Here is a 21,191-nt window from a genome sequence, read left to right as displayed (position 1 = left end):
TGCAAAAACCCCAGTGCATGCTTTGTGACGCTGTCCTTTCAAACGCAAAATTGAAGCCATCTAAGCAGCAGGAACACTTTAACAACTTGCATGGTGGAGCAGCTGTTGCAGGCCATTATGATGAATCGTTGAAAGGTAGAAGGGTCCGCTTTGATTCTCGAGCAACTCTTCCAAAATTAGGTTTTATATCTGCTGACAAACCATTGCTGATGGCTACATACCACGTGGCGTATAAAGTTGCCAAATTAAAGAAACGCCATACAATTACAGAAGAGGTGATAAAACCATGTGCATTAGAAATGGCAACAATTGTTCTGGGAATAGAAGCGTTAAACAAACTTAAATTAGTGCCGTTATCGAATAATGTTATTCAAAACCGAATTGATGATTTGAATTCGGACATTTTGGACGAAGTTATCGCAGATATCAGGGCTAGTCCCTTGAAAATCTCTCTTCAATTGGACGAAATAACTAATGTTGCAAATTACAGTCAACTCATCGCACTAGTGAGGTATGTCCATGATGGTGCCATAATGGAAGATTTCCTGTTCTGTGAAGGTCTGAAAACAACCGCAAAACGGAAAGATATCTTCCAGTGTGCGAGGAATTCTTTGCGAAATATGATTTAGATATCCAAATTTTTGGTTCTGTGTGTACCGACGATGACCCTGCTATGATAGGAAATAAATCAGAATTTTTTGCACTGATGAAAGAAGAGATTCCGCACTTGCAAGGTACTCACTGTTTTCTTCATCGACGTGCTTTGACATCAAAAACATTGCCTCCAAAGTTGAAAAAGGTCCTTGACACTTCTGTGAATACCATCAACTGGATTAGGGGTCGCGCTTTGAACCACCGCCTCTTCAAGTCGCTTTGTAAATATTTTGGAAGTGAGCATTCAGTTTTGCTTTTCCACATAGAAGTCCGGTAGCTGTCACGTGGGAGAGCTTTGACGCGCTTCTTTGAACTGCGAGAAGAAGTCAAAACTTTTTTGAAGGAAGGTGACTATGATCTGCCCGGAGAAATAGAATCACAAGAATTCAACTAATTGCTAGCCTATTTGAGTGATATTTTTACTCGTATATATGACCTGTGTGTATTTCTTCAAGGGAAAAACATAAACATATTGAAATGCTGCGAAAAGTTAGATCTTTGGTGTTGACGAGTTAAAAGAGTGAATCTTTCAAATTTTCCATCACTCGAAGAAATGGTAGGTGAGGATGAGTCCCTAATTCCATGCGTGTGTGAAGAAATTATGGATCATTTGAAAACACTATCAAAGTCATTTGATGGATATTTTGGAGGAGAACTGGAAACTTCTGAAGAATGGTTTATGAATCCATACTCCTTCAATTTGGATAATATGTCGGATGATGAAAAATTGAAGGAAGATCTTATTGAACTGCGCACAAATCGAGTTCTTGAAATGCAGTTTGAAAGCAAAACTTTGGAACAATATTGGTGTTCGGCAATGGACATGTTTCCAAGACTTTGTGAAAAAGCACTAAATATGCTTATCCCATTCGCGACGACATACTTATGCGAGTTTGCTTTAGTGCCCTTTTGTCTATCAAGACAAAATCTAGAAATTTTCGCTTGGGTGCACAGGCAGACTTGCGTATTGTTATCAGCAACAAAGTGCCACGCTTTGAAAAACTCGTAAGAAATAAACAGGAACAAAAGAGTCATTAAATTTAAATTGGCTTATGAAGATTTGAACATTTAAAATCTAAAGAATTTTCATTCCATGCATGGATGAAAATTTATTTTTTGTAGGCCATGTAGGGTTTATGCAACTTTTAGTTTGTTGTAATATTTTTTCTTTTCCAAATGTTTCGTTTTTGTTTATATATCATTAAAAACTAATTATAAAAATTTGTTTTGGCCACATTTACCTTTATTCTTAAATAAATAATTACTGTGAGGGGTGCGAGAACATATTAAAAATTTTTAGGGGTGTGGGGCGTAAAAAAGGTTGGGAACCACTGCTCTAAGCCACTGGTTTTAGCAAAGCATTTGTTTTTTGTACGCATTTTTTTATAGAAGGCTGAACGAATAAGCATATCTTTCAAATATTTATCAAAGTTTTGTTAATTATTCATGTGGATGTCCAAACCAGATCTTATATTCGCTTGACGAAGACAAGTAGTTAAAGATTTATTCACGAAGGTCATAATTTATGAGACAGTGTTTTGATTTAGTGACTTCTTTTTTGCTATCGTTATTAAAGTCTTGTGTGTGAAAATTGGGGAATGTTTTATAAATATTCCGATACTCATTGAACAACAACAACTTGTGAAGTTTCATTCTCGCTTGCATCTTACCGTTCATGATGTTGCAGACTTTTTCATCCCAATACTGTATTAAGTTGGCCGATAATGATATCTTGCTTCGTAGCTGGTGGTGGAGTAAATTATGGAGTAGTATAACGGGTTTAATATGGGGATAAATGATAGTAATAAGTTTTCTGAATCAGGGACGGCTAGCACAGATAGCCCTCATGTGGCTTTGCGCGAAATTCAAAGACAAACAAACAAGATATACTATAATTTAAAATTAGTTTTGTAACCGGTGACTTTCCACCTTTCAGTAAGCCCTGAAAGTTTCAAAAACGGGTAAAATACTGTTAATTTTTGACTATTAATTTAAATACTAAAGCTTTCTTCACCCTTAAAACTTGTGTACCTGAAAATGATCGATCTCACCAGTGATCGAAACGTCACACCTGTTTTTGAAATATTCTTCTTTACTGTAAAAGCTGTAACCTATAATATAATATTAAAACTAGTTTGGTTTCATTTATTGCTCCAGAAGTAGAGAATCAAAAATGGAATAGGCTTCTATTTTATCTTCACTGAAATTTATCTTTTGATACAGAAATTAGATTAAGAGAGTATTAAAATTATTCTTTTTTTTGTATGGTGTGAAAGTCTTTTCTCTGGTGGACAGAGTGCGTTTGAAATAATGGTATATGGTCTGCTTGGAAACTCTTGTGTTGTTAAAAATATAATGGACATAACACTACGAAAAGTATAATTAAGTATTAAAATTCGTAAAAAATGGAAAACTTGTAATTAGAGTAATTGTTGATTGGGGAGCAATATAAGCACATTTTATTTTTATTACTATTTTTAGTATTAGGCTTAGTGAAGTTAGTGTGGGAGTTTTACTAGTTTTTAATATTTTAGTGTAAAATTCTAAAGCTGTAAAGAGTAATTAGACTAAAGTTTGTCTACTCCCTGTGTCTTTGGTATAAAACTTATCTTTTTCCAGTCATATGGTGGCAAGATCTTTCCAGGGTACTGAGTTATTATTCAACTAAATTAAACGTTTCAGTATAACACTAAAATCAGGGTTTGATTACCCTCGGTGGGCTCAGCAGATAGTCTGATGTGGCATTGTTGTGAGAAAAACAAACGCACACAGTTTTACCCTGAACTTTTGAGTGACCTGTTTGGGCAAAGAAGATAAAATTAACATTAGGGTTTGACACTGATAATAAAATTTACTCAGAGGAAGTGATGACTGTGACAGGAATATCAACTTGTAATACCAAGTATTTGTATATTTATAAGTATTTACATATATATATTGTATATTACTGTTGACTTAAATGTAAAGCTTTGTAATACTAATAGATAAAACGTTTCATTAAAGAAGTGTTGCCCTGTTATGTGAATTTAGTAATATAAATGATAAATGTGAAAGTAATTTGCATAACTAAAATATTTTTAATCTGTTTAAAATTTTGTTTTCAGAGATTTAAGATGTGTTACTGGTAAATAGGTTGTTTATGTTTTATATTTAATATTAGTTGGATATTATGTGTTACTGAGTTTACATTATGCAAATCTTATATTACCACTTCTTATTTAACTGATAAATTTCTTTAGAAACTTTGTAGTCTTTCAGATTTCCAGCCATGTTGCAACTAAGTAGGATCAAAGTACCTGTTTTTGTGTGGTTTTGCCCTTACCATGGACACCAGGTGACATACTTGTTAACCTGTTTTAACTATAACACAGCTAAGTATGTAGTCCAAAGAACGTGTGTTAAAAGTTACTCTCTTTTAAACATTCAAAAATCCTCATTAGGTTGTGGGTATAAGGACAGTGACCAGTACAGGTGGAATGGTCTAGACTTAGATGTGTATGTTGCTAGGAAAGTATATATAGATTTTACTTTACACGAAAAAGAATCATCTAAAGTTGAAAGTTCTGTCAAAGTACTCAAACAGGAGGTGGGAAAAGCTACGCAAGAAATTGGAGCATTTATCACTTCAGATAAATCTACCTATGTAGCACCTCCAAAACGTTCTGTGTGGAAGAAAATAGGAGATGGAATCCTTCATTATTATCATGGTTTCAGGCTTTTATATATTGATATTAAAGTATCTTCAAGACTTGCTTGGAAATTACTTCATGGAAAGGAACTGACTCGGCGAGAACATAGACAGGTAGGTTGGATGCTAATGTACTTTTCTAAATACAGTACTTTCAGTTTTCTTATATTATGGTTCAATTAAACAAGTATTTTCATCAGATGTATAGTTCTTAACATTTATTAAAAATCTGTAGGAATTCTTTTATGAGTCAAAACAAGTTGTTGAGTTTAGGTTAGACTTCCTGTTCTTCTAATTCACTTAATATGAGCAGCAGGAAATGATGTATAGTATCATTTTTTTAGTGATAGGAATACAAAATATGTTGTAGTTTTCTGTCGTTAATCAAGGTTAGAAAAAGAAATGTTGCATGCTAACTATATAATTTGAGGTTTGCAGTTTGATGGCATGTTGCAGTTATTATTTTACCTCCTGTTCAATGAGTTTATAACGCTTAAATTAATGAAATCAAAGTTTCTTTGGAGTGGTGTTTAAAAGGTTTTACAAATAACTGTGGTAAGGAAGGAAACTTTTGGAAAGTGAATACATTAAGTAAAGAAGTTCTCTTGAAATACAAATAATGGTAATACTTCTTATGTGTGCAACATTATTTTGCAAACCTTGAATAATGAACAGTCAGCAATAAGGTTATTTTCAACTATCAGTCTTAACTCTTTCTAGACAGGTCACAAGTCAAAGGTCATGCTATCACATTCAAAATTTTATTGAACTACTATTTCATTAAGTTTGGTATAAAAAATATAGGTTATAATTCAAATTTTCATATTATGCATTATTTAATTCTTTAATTTAAAAGTAAATATTAAAAATGCAACACTTAACTATAGATTTTATTGAGTCACATGGTATGTTGAATGCAACACTGGTTCAGATCAGATATTTGTGATGTGAAATTACAAAGTCTATAGATTTGTATGAATTAAGAACTTAAATTAGTGATATCAGCAAGCTAGAATATAAAATAAGAGCCTCCTATCTTTTCTGTTTACTGAAGTGTTGCTTGTGTATCAAATCAGTGGTTCCACCTATTTCTTTCCAATTTTAGAAATGGTCCCTTATAAACACTTCTGTATGTGACATTTGAATAACCAATTGAAAGCTTAGAATGCACCTGTACTGATTTTTTTACCATTTTCAAATTTAACAGTTGCATCTCTTTCTTTTAAGTCAAACCTTTTTGCTTGGAAGTTGAGTCTTTAGCTTGTTTCAAATTTCAAATTTATTTAGATCCAAATACAGCATAGTTATTAAAAATGATAAATCATAATGGAATTATATAATATTGTTATAAAAATTTATTATTTTTTTGGTTATTCAAATTTTTGTATAAGATATTTAAAAACAATTTTGTTTCACATCCTCTGTGTAAAATTTCTTAAGGTTTAGCAAGCTACAAGCAGCAACTGTATACAAAGATCATAACTGGAAAAGATAATTGTTTGCTTAACTCTATTTACTGTTTTGTGTTTTAAGAACTTTGTAAATACCAGTAATCTCATGAATGTACATCCATCTATTCTTTGTAACATCTTTATTGTTAGCCAAGCACAGCTGAAAGGTCAGTATACTAAAAAAAATATATATAAGTGTATAATGTTACAAGATTTAAGGTTTAGTTTATAAACATTTATGTTTTTACATTATTCCTTGTAGTCATTTTAGACCAAAAAAAAAAAAGACGTAATTTATATTTCCTATATGGTAGTTATGAGGTTGGTCATGTTGTCCAAACCTCTCAGGGTATAATAGTGAAAATGAGAAATAAATATATTTGAAGAAATGTTTGATGACTACTTGGACTTTTCATCAAATTTCACACTGGCAGGTTCAGTTGTATTAGAACATCCTTTGACAAGACAAATTATTTTCCTCTATCTCTGTTACTGCAATAAAAGTGGTGAAACTTAATTTGTAAATAACCAATATATGCTCTTTATGGATAGGTTTTAACTTATAGAGTCTAACTTCACCTTTTAATTTTCACTAACATTGTTGCTTATTTCTGCAGATTATGAGATATGATGTAGCAATATACATTTTAAAGCAGTATGAAAAATTCCATAGGTTTGAATAATGTGATGTCAATTCACAACAATTGAACTACACAACAAATAATTCATAAACAGTTATGTAATCGAACCTGTGATTAAGTATTGCTTTTAAAATACTAAATTTAGCATTCACACTTTATTACTATCTAAATTTATCATAATTCCCATGTTAAATTCATATGAAACAGTCATGTATTTTTAACAAAAGTGAATTAACATTTGAGTATAATATTATAACTAAATTTGAGCTAAATCTTTAAATAGATGTATAAATTAATGAGTAAATTGATATAACTTTTCTTAGGAGAGAAATAGTATTAAGAATATAAAGAAATTTAATAAAGGCCATTAAACCTACTGAGGTTATCCTTAATCTCACACACTTACAAAAACTTAAGTTCTTAATTCTATCATTATTGTTTTAAGAATACAGTTTTATATTTTCTTTTCCTTTCTAAAGCATTTTAATAAATAGTTTACAAAAGTCATTTAACAGCAATATCTGAGATGCTGCCATCGAGAAAGGAAGACACCTTATACAAAATCCTCAATAAATTTGTAAGATAAGAGAATTCTGTTGAAAACCATGATGAAAATCATTAATTAAATGCCATCTTTCCAAACAAATTTCTCAGTGCTTACTAGGAATGGATTTCAACACCTGCTAACAACAAATTGCTCAAGCTATAATTTACTAGTTCCTTCTATTCTTTTTCTTTTTAGATATGGGTTTCAAATTTGCAATTATACAATTATGAGGAATTTTTCCTATTCTTACTAATGATTCTTTACTACTGAATTTTGGGGTAAACTTCAGATACATAATAATTTACTATATATATAGTTCTTTGATATGAATGTGAACCAATTTGTAATATTTAATTTCCAAGGAGTAACAAGGCACTGTGGGGCTTATTGAGGCTATTCCATTTCCTACAACTGTCATGATCTTAACTACATATATAACCCCATTTATTCTATCCAACTTTTTTTTTTCCCAAAATACTCACTTTCTTTTAAACTTTTTAAACACTGTAGCTGTTACTACCCCTGAAATCAATTAAGTCTTTTGATAAGTAAGCTGTCATATTAAAGATGTAACATTATTTAATAGTCACATTTGAATATTGCATATTTTAAACTTGTGTCCTTTGATCGTATTGCCAGCAGAGTATTATGGAAAGTTCTGGACTTATGGATTCTATTCTAAATTGCATCATATATGGACAGTAAGATAATACTTCATTCTTCAATGTTTTCATTGCACATCCAAATGAAAACCTAAACCTACCCTTTTAAACTCCAGGGTCATTTTCTAAATTTGACTACTAAATCCATAAATTAATCACACTGTTAGAAAAACAAGTATCTTTAGTTGAACCTAACTAACATATATTTTCCATATTTTAAACTTATATTTGTTCATCTTATTATCTTCAGAATGTAGTACAGAGAAATTTAAAACCCTTATTTATCCACCCATGCCTCTGTACACACAAGTAATCACATAAACTTCAGTAAAATCACTTCTTGCCCCTCTTTTCTTAAAAAAAGATAAAAGATCTTAACCTATCTCTGCAAGATTACGTTTCCTTCTCTAGAATTATCCGTTCCAACTGTACATAGTACTCCAAATGAGCCCAAACAGGTTACTTGTATGAAAAGAGATTGTGTGTTTTCATTTATAATCAATGTTTGTAAATACACCTTAAATTGTGTAAGCTTTGTTATTAGGAAGAGATTTCTATAATTACTTGAGTGAATTAAACCTAGGATCACTGACTTTTGTCATTGAACTTCAACTCAACTTCTGTAATAAAGTACAAAATTATAATTGAAGTGTAGTTGGTATCAATAAGTGATATTCCATATATGTACATGTACTCTCTATATGCATCTCAGGAAATTGGTTTAACATCATTAGTCAAAATTAGTAATATCACATGAAAATGTATGTACTCGTATTAACTTTAAGTACATGGCTGTTTGATCTTTTGGAATTTTGTATTTGGAGATTATTGAACTGGAAGGATAGCAAGCTTTCAGTTATAATCATCTGTGAGAGAGAAATTTGAATAGTGACATGATATGGATTCTAGTAGTAATGAACTTTATGAACAGATTATTATTTAAAATTTATTGGTGTTTTGGATTGCTAACATTTATAATAACTTCTTAACTACATTTATAGGATTAATAATTTTTTTATTTTGTATTGAATTTTAGCTCGTTCGTACAGTTTCTGATGTTTTTCGCATTGTTCCATTTTCTGTCTTTATCATTGTGCCTTTTATGGAACTGTTGCTACCAGTAGCCATAAAACTCTTTCCTGGTATGCTTCCATCAACTTTTGAAACTTCTTCAGAAAGGGTAAAGTTGAAGTTTTTACTTGTATAACTTGGGTGATTCTTATAATATACTTTCTCCCTATTTTGAATACAACTAGTGGTCCCAATTTTATTTCACTTGTTATCAAACACTGAATATTTGTATCAGATGTTGGACATAAAATTTCCACATAAAATATTTCAAAATTACTTAATAAAAAAAAATCATAAATTTTTCCACTGCTTTGAATTTAGAGCACATACAAACATGTTTAGGTTCAATTCTATTTAATAAACCTGACTTTCTGTTGAGCTAAATAAGATAAAGGATTGATTTTCACTACATGTCTTTTACTTTAGGAAAAGTCTGAAATAGATTATAAAAGGGGGCAAGCAGTCAAATTTTTTTTAAATAAGAGGTTTGTATTTTAGAATATGGTTTGTTTCTGTAAAGTATTCTGTTGGAATAAAACTCTTTTCAATGAATATATATGTGATATTGGCTTTATTAAGTTTGTGTTTAAATTGCAAAAGTATGTTGACTAAATATCCAGTTCATGTATAATTTCTTTAGGTAGTTTTGTTGACAATTTTAAAATTATTTTTTGTTCTTGTTTAATTTTTGTATAAAATTTACTTTATGATATAACAGGAAGTTAAGGTGAAGAAACAGCTTAAGGTCAAGTTGGAGATGGCCAAGTTTCTGCAGAAAACTATGGATGAAATGGCTCTTCATGCTCGAGGTGACAAACACTCTCACTCTGCTAAAGAATTTGCCCAGTTTTTTGATAAGGTAAGGAACAATTTAAAAGTCAAATTGCATTTTTCATATCTGAATGATTAATTCTCTCACTTTCAATTTTCCTATGATCATGGGTCAAAGGGCATGTTATCACATTTGTTAACTCACATTCAAAATTTTATTAAATAACTATTTTATGAATGTATTTCAATATATTTATTATCAAATTATAGATTATAATTCCAATTTTAGTATCATACAATGGTCAATTTCATAATTTAAAAGTAAATATTTTTATGTATCACAGGGTATGTTAGATACAGCTTTTGGTTAGAGTAGATGCTTGTTATTTCCAACTACAAAGTATGTAGTTTCTTAGGAATTAGAAACTTAAATTACTGATATTGAAAAAGTAGAGTATAAAAGAAGAACCTTCTATTTTTTTTATTTGCTGAATCAAATACAGTGGCCTTGCCTACTTCTTCCATTTTTTGGAAATACTTTCTTATGTGTACCTGCTTCACTAAGTCATAACTTTACAACCAGTAAAAAGCACAGAATTTCTCCCCCTATGATTTTATTAGGTTTTTGAAGATGGAAACTTTTCAAGATTATTTCTTTTGTCCCAAATCTTGGAAGGAATGGGCAAGTGAAAATGTTCGAAATATATTTTGTTAGACCAAAACACAGTTTAGTTATTAAACCTAATAAATAGTATTAGATTATTACCTTATTGATACATATTGATATTGATTTCTTATTATTTTAAAATGCATATATAAAACCTAAAAAAAATTTTGTTTTAATTTTTTCATGTGCAAAATTTGACAAAGTTCAATAAATTATGGCAAGGAACAAACCAAGTACAAAGTACATTAGTAGAAGAGTTATTGTTTTTTGTACTTCTTTATTTACTCTTCTATGTTATAAGAAAAATAATTGACATTTAAGAACTTATTTGTAAATAGGAATAATACAAACACACACACACACACACACACACACACACATTTACTGTATTATAACTGAAATATGATTTATTTTACAAAACACTGGTCTACTAGAACAAAGCCAAGACAGGTCACTTTGTAAGGACCAGATTTATACTATTGGATAAAGTAACACGAGTGCACATAAACTGTGTTATTGCAGCTTTTATGATGTTTATTCAGACATGATAGAAAGGTCAATAAAATAAAAATGTATACAGATGGATAATTTTATGATATAAGCTATTTAGACTAAATTCTAAACATCTATGGTTTCTTTTATAATTTGTAGTCATTCTAGAAGAAAAAATCATAATTTACATATATTTTTACTAATTTTTTTTATAGTGGTTATGAAGTTGGTCAAATTTACCAAACCCATAGAGAGGCCCTTGTGAAAATAACATACAAAATAATAATCTTAAAATAATAATTATTCTTCCATTGGGATAGTAAACATTCAAAAACAAAATTATTACTTAAAAATATTACAATATTAAAAGTTGTAGCATGAAAACTGAAAACGAGGACAAAATGGTTATGAGGCTGGTCCTGGGGTCGAGATCATAGTCTTGTAGTGAGAGAGTTATTTATATTATTAGTTGGTGTAGTAGTGTGAAGGTAAGAGCTTTGGTTAATTTTAATTTGTCATTCTCTTCAGGCAAAAAATATTGAAGTAAATTCTGCTGCTGATGAATAATTTTGAGACCTTTTGCACAGGTTCTTTATCTTTTTCTTCATAATTACTTAAACACTGGTATAAAAACACTGGTATTGAAAAGTAATTTTAATAACTCCATTTTTTAGTATTATATTTACAAATTATATTAATAAAGATATAATGAAATCCTCATCTACTGTCCTAGTAAAATTTGTGTTCTTATTGTAAGGAGAATGCTTTTTATTTAAAATTGTGTTATGTGATAAAGAAATGGTTGTTGTATATACTGCATTTATTTTTCTGATTGTCTGAATCTTGAATACCTTAAGTGTGAAATTTTTTTAATGGATTTTGCTGGTTATGCCATTCAGTAGATGGTACATGGTATTTGAGTCAAATACATACATTGATACACATGTACATGCTTTGTCAGTTATATTAAGATTGAGTTTATATGATAAGAAGAATGTATTTTCATGGTGCAATCTTCACCACAACATATAATTTTGTTTTGTTATGTAACAAATTTCCCAATTTAAGTAATGTCCTCGGATAAAACAATATAAGGTATAAAAAAGAATAAAACAAAAGTGAGTTTATATATGCAAAAACGGCTCGTTTGAGTTGAGAAAATATTTTACATAGAAGAGCGAACAACGTTTCGACCTTCTTCGGTCATCGTCAGGTTCACAAAGAAAGAGGTAACTGATCGGAAGCTGACCACGTGTTTGAAAGGGGTTGTGTAACTGAGTGTCGGAATGTAGAGGGCGGTGTTAGATGATTGAATATATAATTTTATTTATTTTATTATATTAATATAGGTATAAAGGCGTTCCTTTATATTGGTTTATTTTGGGTTTAAGTTGTTGTATAAGTAAGGCTTCTTTAATTTTGCGTTTGTTTATGTTTGTTTCTTTATTTAGTATTTGAGTGTTTTCTATGGTTATGTTGTGTTTATTTGACTTGCAGTGTTCGAAAACGTGTGAAGGTGACTTTTTATGTTCTTTGAATCTGGTTTCCATTTTTCTACTTGTTTCTCCAATATAGAAGTCGTGGCAGTTATCGCATTGTATTTTATAAGTAATGTTGGTGTGGTGTTTGTCAGTGTAGTTTTTACATAGTATAGACCTCAGTTTTGTGCCTGGTTTTTGAATAAATTTGGTATTAACTGGAATGTCATATTTTGTTACTAGTTTTTGCCAAATGTTGGTTATTTGTTTGCTGATGTCAGGAATATATGGTATACAGCAGTATATGGTTTTGTGATTTTTTGATTCATGAGATATATTTACTTTTGTTGGTTGATTTTGCTTTCTGTTTAGGTGTGTGCGTATAATGTTTTCTATGGTTTGTGGAGGAAACTTATTGATGTTGATGAAGTATTGTTTTATTTTGTCTAATTCATCGTTGATTTTATCTGGTGAGCATAGTTTTATGGCTGTGTTTATTTGGTTTCTTAGTATGTTGAGTTTTTGTTTTGTTTCATGTGCTGAGTCCCAAGGAATGTATAGTCCAGTATGGGTGATTTTTTGGTGGATTTCAGTTTTGAATTGTGTGTCGGTTCTTGTAATTTTAAGGTTAAGAAATGATATTTGATTGCTTTCTTCCTGTTCACATGTGAAGTTAATGTTGGGATGTATAGAGTTAATGTGATTGAAAAAATTAAGTACGTGTTCTGTAGATTTGAATCCCGCAACTGTCATCTACATATCTGTACCAGTATAGTGGTGGATGTAATGCTGTGTTAATTGCTTGTGTTTCAACTTGTGTCATAAAAATATTGGCTAGAACTGGTGATACTGGGTTGCCCATGCTTAGGCCATTTGTTTGTATATAGTTTTGGTTGTTGAACATGAAGTTTGTCTTTATTGTGGTGAATTCTATGAGGGTTGCTAATTGGTTACTGGTAATGTCTATAGTTGGGTTAGGGTCTCGGATATAGAGTTCTAAGCCCTTACTTGTCCCTTTATCTTGTTGTCTTCAATGAAGCACTTCACATCATCAACAGTATCAGTGGATTTTGGTCCAGTGTGGGCTCACTTTGATGATTTTTTCATCACTGATACTTTCATCGAGGATCGTTGGGTTCTTTAAGTTTTATCAAAAAGGTTCATGATACCATTTTTTTCTCTTCACTTTCCTATCTCCTTTACCTGTTTCTTCCCCTCTGCCTTGGAATCCCATGATCAGCCAACATTTGTTGGTAGTGGTTCAGAAACTACTGTCTAAGCAGAAGCCTTTGATCTCCTCTTTTCAACTTATTAGACTGTATTATCCCATAGCTTTCATTTTTCTTAATATTGTAGACTTTTTGGTTTTTTTGTTCCTACCATGTGTTCTTTTCAGATTCATTTTTCTTCCTGGCAGCCTTATATTCTGGACTGGGATCTTAATGCATTGCCACACTATTTTACTTTACTTCTGTTTGAGTCACATTCCTCATGTTCTATGTTTCACCTTTCCACAATGTTTGCCATTGACATTTTGTGTTAGCTTTACCACCCTACCTGTCCTTTCCTTTATCTAGATAATTCATTTATTGTAAAGACCTTGGCAGCTAGGGAGGGTGACTCTTCCCTTTCACCTATTTCTCTTTTTTCTGTTTATCATTTCTGCCCTCGTTTTGATCCAGATAATCTTGTATTTCAGTTTGTACTTTTTTTTTGTTATATTATCTGCATGGCTTTCTTCCTTGGTACCTGTTCCTGACTCTCTTTCCATTGGTAGTCTTTCCCTGTTTGGAATCTTTTTCTCTTCTAGCCTCACCATTTGGATTTGACTTTTGAATTGAGTGGCTAATTCCTCTTAGAATTTGTTCCAGAAGTCTTCTCATCAGATTCAACATCTCACTTTATACTTTGTCTGCTTCAGCCATCGGGAAAAATTCTACACTCAAGCATTTGGACTACACCTAACACATTCATCTCCCATTATTTACACTATATATCAGTTTTTTTAATTGGGTTTTGTCTTCTGCCTATGCCCATTCTTGAGGTGTGGGTGTGACTTTAAATGGTTAATCTTATATTCATAATTTTCTTTTCCTTTGAGGCACCCTTGCTTCATTTAGTCTTTACAAGGATCCTACTCTGTGGTGAGAGGTGCCTGACCAAGTATTCTTAAATCTCAAATCCACATTGTACAGCCACATTGACTCACTTTATCTTCTATGGCTTTGCAATGGTCACTATAGTGATTGGATGTTCCACAAGATTATTTGTAGGTGAATAACCTTGTGATGTAGTTGCTTCATAAACTTATCCATTCTGGACTGTACCATCCATTTACTGCCTGAGTAAGGCAGAAGAGAATAACTACCCATCTCTGCCATGTTTTTATTGAATAAATCAGTATGGTCTGCTTTTCAAAATAGAAGTTTGTAGTCATTTATTGTACTGTTTCAAGTGATGAGATTCCTCCAGACTCTCCACCATGTTCGTACCTCCCACTCCACCCTCTGTTCTTTAAGTGGAGTATGAGAGCCCTTATCACTTTCCAGTTCCAAGTTCCAAGTTGCTGGTGTGGTCAACCATGAAGGCACTTTCTTGAATGGGTTCCACAGATGGCTATAGCCATTCAGTGCAGAGTAGGATAGTGTTGTTCTGTGGGCACAGATGACATGCTATCCTCCAATATGCAATATACACTCATAAAGGAATGAGATGTCAAATCGCAGTTCATCACTTTGATTGGGATTCTCATCCTACCCCTGCTTGGATGTTGGTACCCTATGGCTGGGTTTAGACTTAGAGTAGAACCAATCAATGTATTTCCTCTCATGTGTTTATGGTTGTCTGTGTTCCTTCTTCAATCATATTCTTTTTGTGTTATGGGTTGCATTGGAGGTTGTGGTTCTCTCCTTTTTACTGTCCCTCACTGTATTTGATTCAGATAATGTTATTGTTTTGCAGATGGTTCCTCTCACTTTTGCTATTTGTGAAGTTGATTTATATTATACATAGATCCTTTTGCTACCAGATGTCAGGTTTCCAGAGTAATAGATCAGTTGAAATGTGTGATGCTCGGGTATCAGAGTGGTTCTAGATTCCTCCTGATCTCTTTAATTTCAGATGAGGGTGGTATGATCCTTATCCTACCTTCTGTGTGGATGTTGATCCCCAGAGTCATTGGTTTTGGATGTAGTTGACTTGTTTAGTATGGTCTATCATACCTAAACCATTTCTAGATCTATGGGCACATCCATTGTGTTACTCCCTTTTATACTTTGTGGGATAGGTTACATATATACACACATACATACATGGTTAGGATCATTTCCAAATCTCAGTATGATAGTTCAGTAGAGGTATTTTAAGGTATTCTCAAGTGTTGTGTATGTCATGTTTTTATTCATGGAGAAATGTTGTGTGATAATTTACAAGAGAAATGTTAAAATCACATGATTCAATTAGGGGGAGAAGAAAGCATGTAGCATGCATAAAGAAATAATTTTCATGTAGAGGTTAGCACTGGACATGAATAGTTAATCTTTTGAGAGGAGGGAAGTACCTATCAGAAATACATTTTCAGTATATGAAAATTACTACCTTACCTAATCTTTTTTTTCTGGTTATTAATTGTGAAGGACATTTAATCCTACTTTTTAAAACTAATGGTAGTATTGAGTTAAATAATTTTTATTTAATAAAGCAATGAACTAAAAAGAGCATAAACTAATAACACATAAAAAGTAGACAATTTCTCCTAACTCTCAAAATTGTTCTGTTTTTTTCTAAATGAATGACAAAGCCATTACAAATTCATCTTAGCTAGTCATTACTTTCTCACAGGAAAGTAGCTTGTATTCTGAGCATTTAGAACACAATTTAATAGATGAAAAATCTTGATTTTCTTCTGGTTACAGGTAATATATAATTAAATGTAAGAGAGAATTATTAAAAAATCCTGCAAGAGAGGATATGACAGGTCGGTGTGGCAGGAGTGGTCTGATTTTCTATTCTCTAGCTCTATAACAAAATTGAAAGCTATAGAAATTATTGTTTGTATGAACAATGACAAGATTGAGTAATTTACATTTAATTTTATACTCCTTGAAGGGGCAGTGGATAAAATTGAGAAAAAATGCCTAGAGAAAAATGTGTTTCTACCCTGGGGGGAAATTCAGGATTTTTTTAAATATTGCCTTACAGAATTAAGAATTTAAGACTTGTACTATTAAAATATGGACTATTAACTATGGTTTTATGCTATACTAATTGGTATAACATAAACAAAAAGGAAATTTTGAATGTAAGACACTAAGACTTTGTATCAGACACATTAAAGAAAACCTGTGAGAGGATTAAGTGGTCAAAGCTATTCATTAATTTGTTAAAATATTGTGATTGGTTTGGAAACTGATCCTCTTGTGTATTGATCATACTCTAAATGTTAATACCTGAGTGATATTTTACTTTCACTTCAAAGAAAATTGGTTTAAGCCACTGCTAATTATAGTAAAGCCATCAGTATACAAAGCAAAATGAAAAGTTCATAAATAAGAAATAAAATGATTAACACATTTTTTTTTTTTTCTTTTCTTCCTGAATGACAGCATATTATAATGGAGAATTACAGTTATTTCCCCATTCTAACATCAGCTTGCAAACTTTTAAGTTTATGGTTTTATTACCATAAATTTGGACACTCTCTGTGTGTGAAAAGCAAAAATGACAGTAGGATATTCCCAGTAGAACTTAGGGTAAACAAGTTAAATTCATACTAATACTGCAAGATTGAGTATGGATTGGCTTCATTTATGAAATTAAAACTTTTATCTAAGTTTTGTTGCCTAAACTTTGAAGTTTTTAACTTTTGAGTTTTAATTACTTTTGTTAAAAAATGCATAAAAAACAAATTTAGCTATTAGATCTAAGTTCATGTCTTTTGTATTTTTCTCATTAGTTTAGTTGCATAAATAAAAAAACATGTAAGTTTCAAACATTTTTTAATAATACAAATAAATATATATCAAGTACCAGTATAGGTTGTTCCTAATTGAATATAATTGACTTTCTAACTAACCTTAAACCAAATTTTAAAAAAATGTTTTACATAACTTACAAAAAAAAGTTATTCTTGTCTAATCTGTTATTGCAGGACAATCTGTGATAATTTCACTTTAAGAATTGCTGCTATATGCTCTTTATGGTTTAACTCTCAATCATGCAGCCTAAATCTATCTATATTGAACTACATATTTGATGTATATTTATACCCTGACAAATGTTTAGGATGTTCCACACTTCTAGATATTATAATGCAATAATACTCAATTAAAACAATGTGAAAAACTTGGAAGGTTCCTGTTACATGATGCAGTAACATACCAGTCACCAAATCATAACTATTACCTAAGCATTGTATGATTCATAAATAGTTACATAAACCTGTGATGACTAACACTTCTTAAAGTAACTAAATTTAATACTTGAGTTATATAAACTATCTAAATCATAACACTTGCATAAACTTTAAATTGAAACAGTCATGTATATCTAACAATCACCAATTAAATGATAATCATTACTTATTTGACATTAAGAATAGTATTTTGTTGTTAATTATTTTCATTTTTATACATGGATATTGTCCTCAAAGATAATTACTTCATTAAAAATAGTTTCTTATAACATAGAAAAATGGAATAAGATCTAATCTAAAGTCTTGTTTGTTATACCACTGATGTGTAGAACATTATTAATTTATGGTTTTACAGATTCAGAAGTCAGCAGAACAACCTACAATAGAAGAAATAATGAAATTTTCTAAGTTGTTTGAAGATGAAATTACTTTGGATAGTCTTCAACGCCTCAGTTAGTTGCTCTTTGTCGTTTATTGAGCTCCAGCCAATTGGAACAAATAATTTTCTGGGTTTCAGTTTAAAATGAAATTGCGCATGCTAAATGCAGATGATCAGGTATGATAAATTTCCTGTAGGTAAAAAACTCTCAGTAGGATTAGCTATTTATTTAAAATTCTGTTTGTTTTTTTAATGAACATTTAAGATTAGAAACAAAAAATCTTGTTTTTAATTGTATTATTTATTGTTTTGGCTGGTGGGGCTATAGATTCAGGGTTGGGCTGGAAATAGACCTGCTATAAAAAAAAGTCCCATCTTAATGTTTTAAGGTAAATGCTTAATAAAAATTATTTCACTGAGTTTACTTATTTTTGAGGAAAAAAAAAGTGTGTGATATGGATAGGCTTGTCATTTAATGTAGATAAATAACAAACCTTTACACTATAAAGTACTTGATAACAGTAATTACATTAAAATACATTCATATTAAAGGGGTTTAGAAATGGTAACGTTGAGACAGGGTTAACCAAGTACTCATAACATGATCTGCTACAACTGCTAGGCATACTTATATATACCAGTGTGATCTAAGCATGTGTGTGTGCTTTTTTTTGTTTGCTTGTGAATGTGTATGTGGTTTTTCTGTATTTTTTGTTGTCCAAATACAAATTTTGTATTTTTTAGAGCACCACTTTTCCTCTTCAAGAGATATCTAATATTGTTCATTAACTTGGAGATGAGTATTGCAAATTTGTGGGTATTATTTTCCTGTTGTCTTCAGAAGTAAAACATTTATTGTGGTTTAGTCTTTTAGACCTTAGGCTTCATTCATGATCATAATATGTCTGTAGAAGATTTTTGCCCCAGGACCATTAATCCTTAAACATAACCTTTCATTACAGAGAAATTGCTCCTTATGTAAGCACAGCAGCCAAAACTCTGTCATCTGTTTAATATAGTTTTGTTACTGCCATCTAATGATGAACTTTAAAGATATAGGAACTATTTTGTAAGGGGTTTAGAAAGAATTTTTCTCTAGTCTTAACAGTTTTACGTTTTATCATTGAGTTTAAAGTAAACATTTACTTTTCTCCAAATTTCCTACTTTCATGCTTTGTATTTCTTGATAATCATATTTAAATGGTTCTTTTAATATGAGTTTGTAAGTTGTTACATTTAGCAAATTATTAAAATGATAAAGAAGGACAAATAAAAAAACTAGTATAGAAGGGATGGAGGAAGAAAGTGTTAAAGGACAGGAATTCCCAGATTGTTGGTCACAGACTCTCAGGTGGGCAAATATAATTATAGCAGATGCTGAATACTCAATATCTTTAAATTCATTGGGTGGGGTGGAAGGCATCTGTCAAGATAGAATGTTCTGAGGAGTCTTTGGCTTAAAAAGTATGGGAACCTCTGTATTAAAAGTCCAGGTTGTTGAAAAGAAAATTAACCTTTTATCTCTTAGATGATCAAGAAAGAAGGGATAGAGACTTTGACAGTATCTGAATTGCAGTCAGCCTGTAGAGCAAGAGGAATGAGGGCACTTGGGGTTCCAGAACCTCGTTTGCGCTCAAACTTAGAACAGTGGTTGGAACTTCATTTAAATGAACGTATACCACCATCTCTTTTACTTCTGTCTCGAGTCTTGTACCTCCCTGAAAATCTTCCTGCTACTGATCAACTGAAAGCAACCTTGTCTTACTTACCTGATGAAGCTGTAGGTTTATGTATTTTGTTTCCATTTTAGATTTTAGTTAAACACAATGTTTTCTATGTTTGAGTTGAAATTTTTATATCAAAATATGGTTAATTTATATAAATATTTATGTTGATATTGTTCCTGAACAAGTAATTATTGTTATGCAGCCATACAAATGAACTTCAGTACTGCTTCTAAATACTGTCATTTCAAATTTAACTTTTGTAGATATCAAAGAACTTTATTTTTATTTGTATGCCAGAACAGCTGGTATGGGTATTAACACTTTTACTGATAAGGAGAGAACAAAGTTTCAACTTTCCTAGGTCATCCTCAGGTTAAGAAAGAGAAACTATTTGAATGTGATCATTGAATGAAGCTGTGTTTAAAAGGTTTTCAGGTATATTGAAGTTTTTTTATTCATGGTTGAATTTCAGGGTGGTGTAAGGCCTGTGTGAGTGATATTTCACTGAATTGTGTTTTGAACTGTTATTTTTGTATTTATTGTTGTACTTAATGCCAGGTTGAATGGAGTTCATGTGTTCAGAAAAGTATCTATGTGTTTGGGAGAAGGGAAATTAGTAAAAGTGGTATTGGCATAACTGTATTGCTAAAAGGTATGATAAAATGCAAAATAGGTGAAACAGTGTTGTCCATGCATAAACCATCTGTTTGAAGAAAGTTTTTGCTGTTGTACATTCTAAGAAAAAACATAAAGTATATTGAAGATGTGAATTGAAGAATTGGGGTCATTAAGATATAGTTTAAGTGTAATATTACAAGCTACCTGGACAGGAACTTTGGTGAAGAGTGACATAATGTCAAAGATAGACATTAAGGCTTTAGGAAATAGTTGGTTTAATTTGTTTCTAAAGTCAAAGACATCTTAAAAAAACAAAGAAACCTGCAGATGCAGAGATGCCAACCATTGCGATTTGAGCGTAATCATTACGATTTTGGTGTATATGTTACGATTATACGCTCATACAGACAAATATTACGACTTTTTGCAACTCCCAAATTATTAGTATATTATATAGGTCTATATAATAGTGATAAATTGTCCCCCTAGGGCTTGAAAGGGATGAAAAGAAAATTTCTAGTGAGATACAAATAAATTTTGATAATAAATAAAAGACGTAGTCCAAATGGCTACTTGAGATAATCATGTTTGTGCTTGAAGTAACAAAAAATATTTGTATCTCCGACGTCTACCAATAGTTTGAGTGCGGTGCTTCTCCATACTGGGTATGTGGGAGAATCCATAGTTACGCCACCAGTGCTTGTCAGCCAATCAGCCGTAGATGGGTATTTCTTGTTTTCTAAGTGACATAGAAACACCAATGCAATCGTTCACAAGATGGAAAAAAGAGGCCTTGTTCACCAGATTGTCTTGTTTCTGGCAAATATAAAAGGACTAAAGCTGTGAAAGGGCTCTGTTTACAATCATTACTCTCAGTCATTTGAAATAGTTGGCATCTCTGCAGATGTTGTATTAAGTGTAGGAGCCCAGAC

At 31.3% G+C, this 21,191-nt stretch overlaps 1 protein-coding gene across 1 annotated transcript; it reads left to right on the top strand.

Annotated features, from left to right (window-relative positions):
* The first annotated feature begins 2,946 nt into the window (after nucleotides 1-2,946).
* LOC143244677 (mitochondrial proton/calcium exchanger protein-like) lies at nucleotides 2,947-19,885 on the top strand. The gene is given in 9 exon segments (XM_076489772.1): nucleotides 2,947-2,967; nucleotides 3,905-4,456; nucleotides 8,680-8,823; nucleotides 9,433-9,573; nucleotides 17,891-17,981; nucleotides 17,984-18,004; nucleotides 18,007-18,042; nucleotides 18,045-18,091; nucleotides 19,443-19,885. Coding segments are annotated over 9 exon segments (1,317 nt in total). The 5' UTR covers nucleotides 2,947-2,964; the 3' UTR covers nucleotides 19,725-19,885.
* Nucleotides 19,886-21,191: the final 1,306 nt, after the last annotated feature.

This window comes from Tachypleus tridentatus, chromosome 2 (assembly GCF_004210375.1).
Source record: "Tachypleus tridentatus isolate NWPU-2018 chromosome 2, ASM421037v1, whole genome shotgun sequence".
Lineage (NCBI taxonomy): Eukaryota > Metazoa > Arthropoda > Merostomata > Xiphosura > Limulidae > Tachypleus > Tachypleus tridentatus.
The sequence above is the reverse complement of the archived record's forward strand: the minus strand, read 5'-3'. Positions and strand labels throughout refer to the sequence as shown.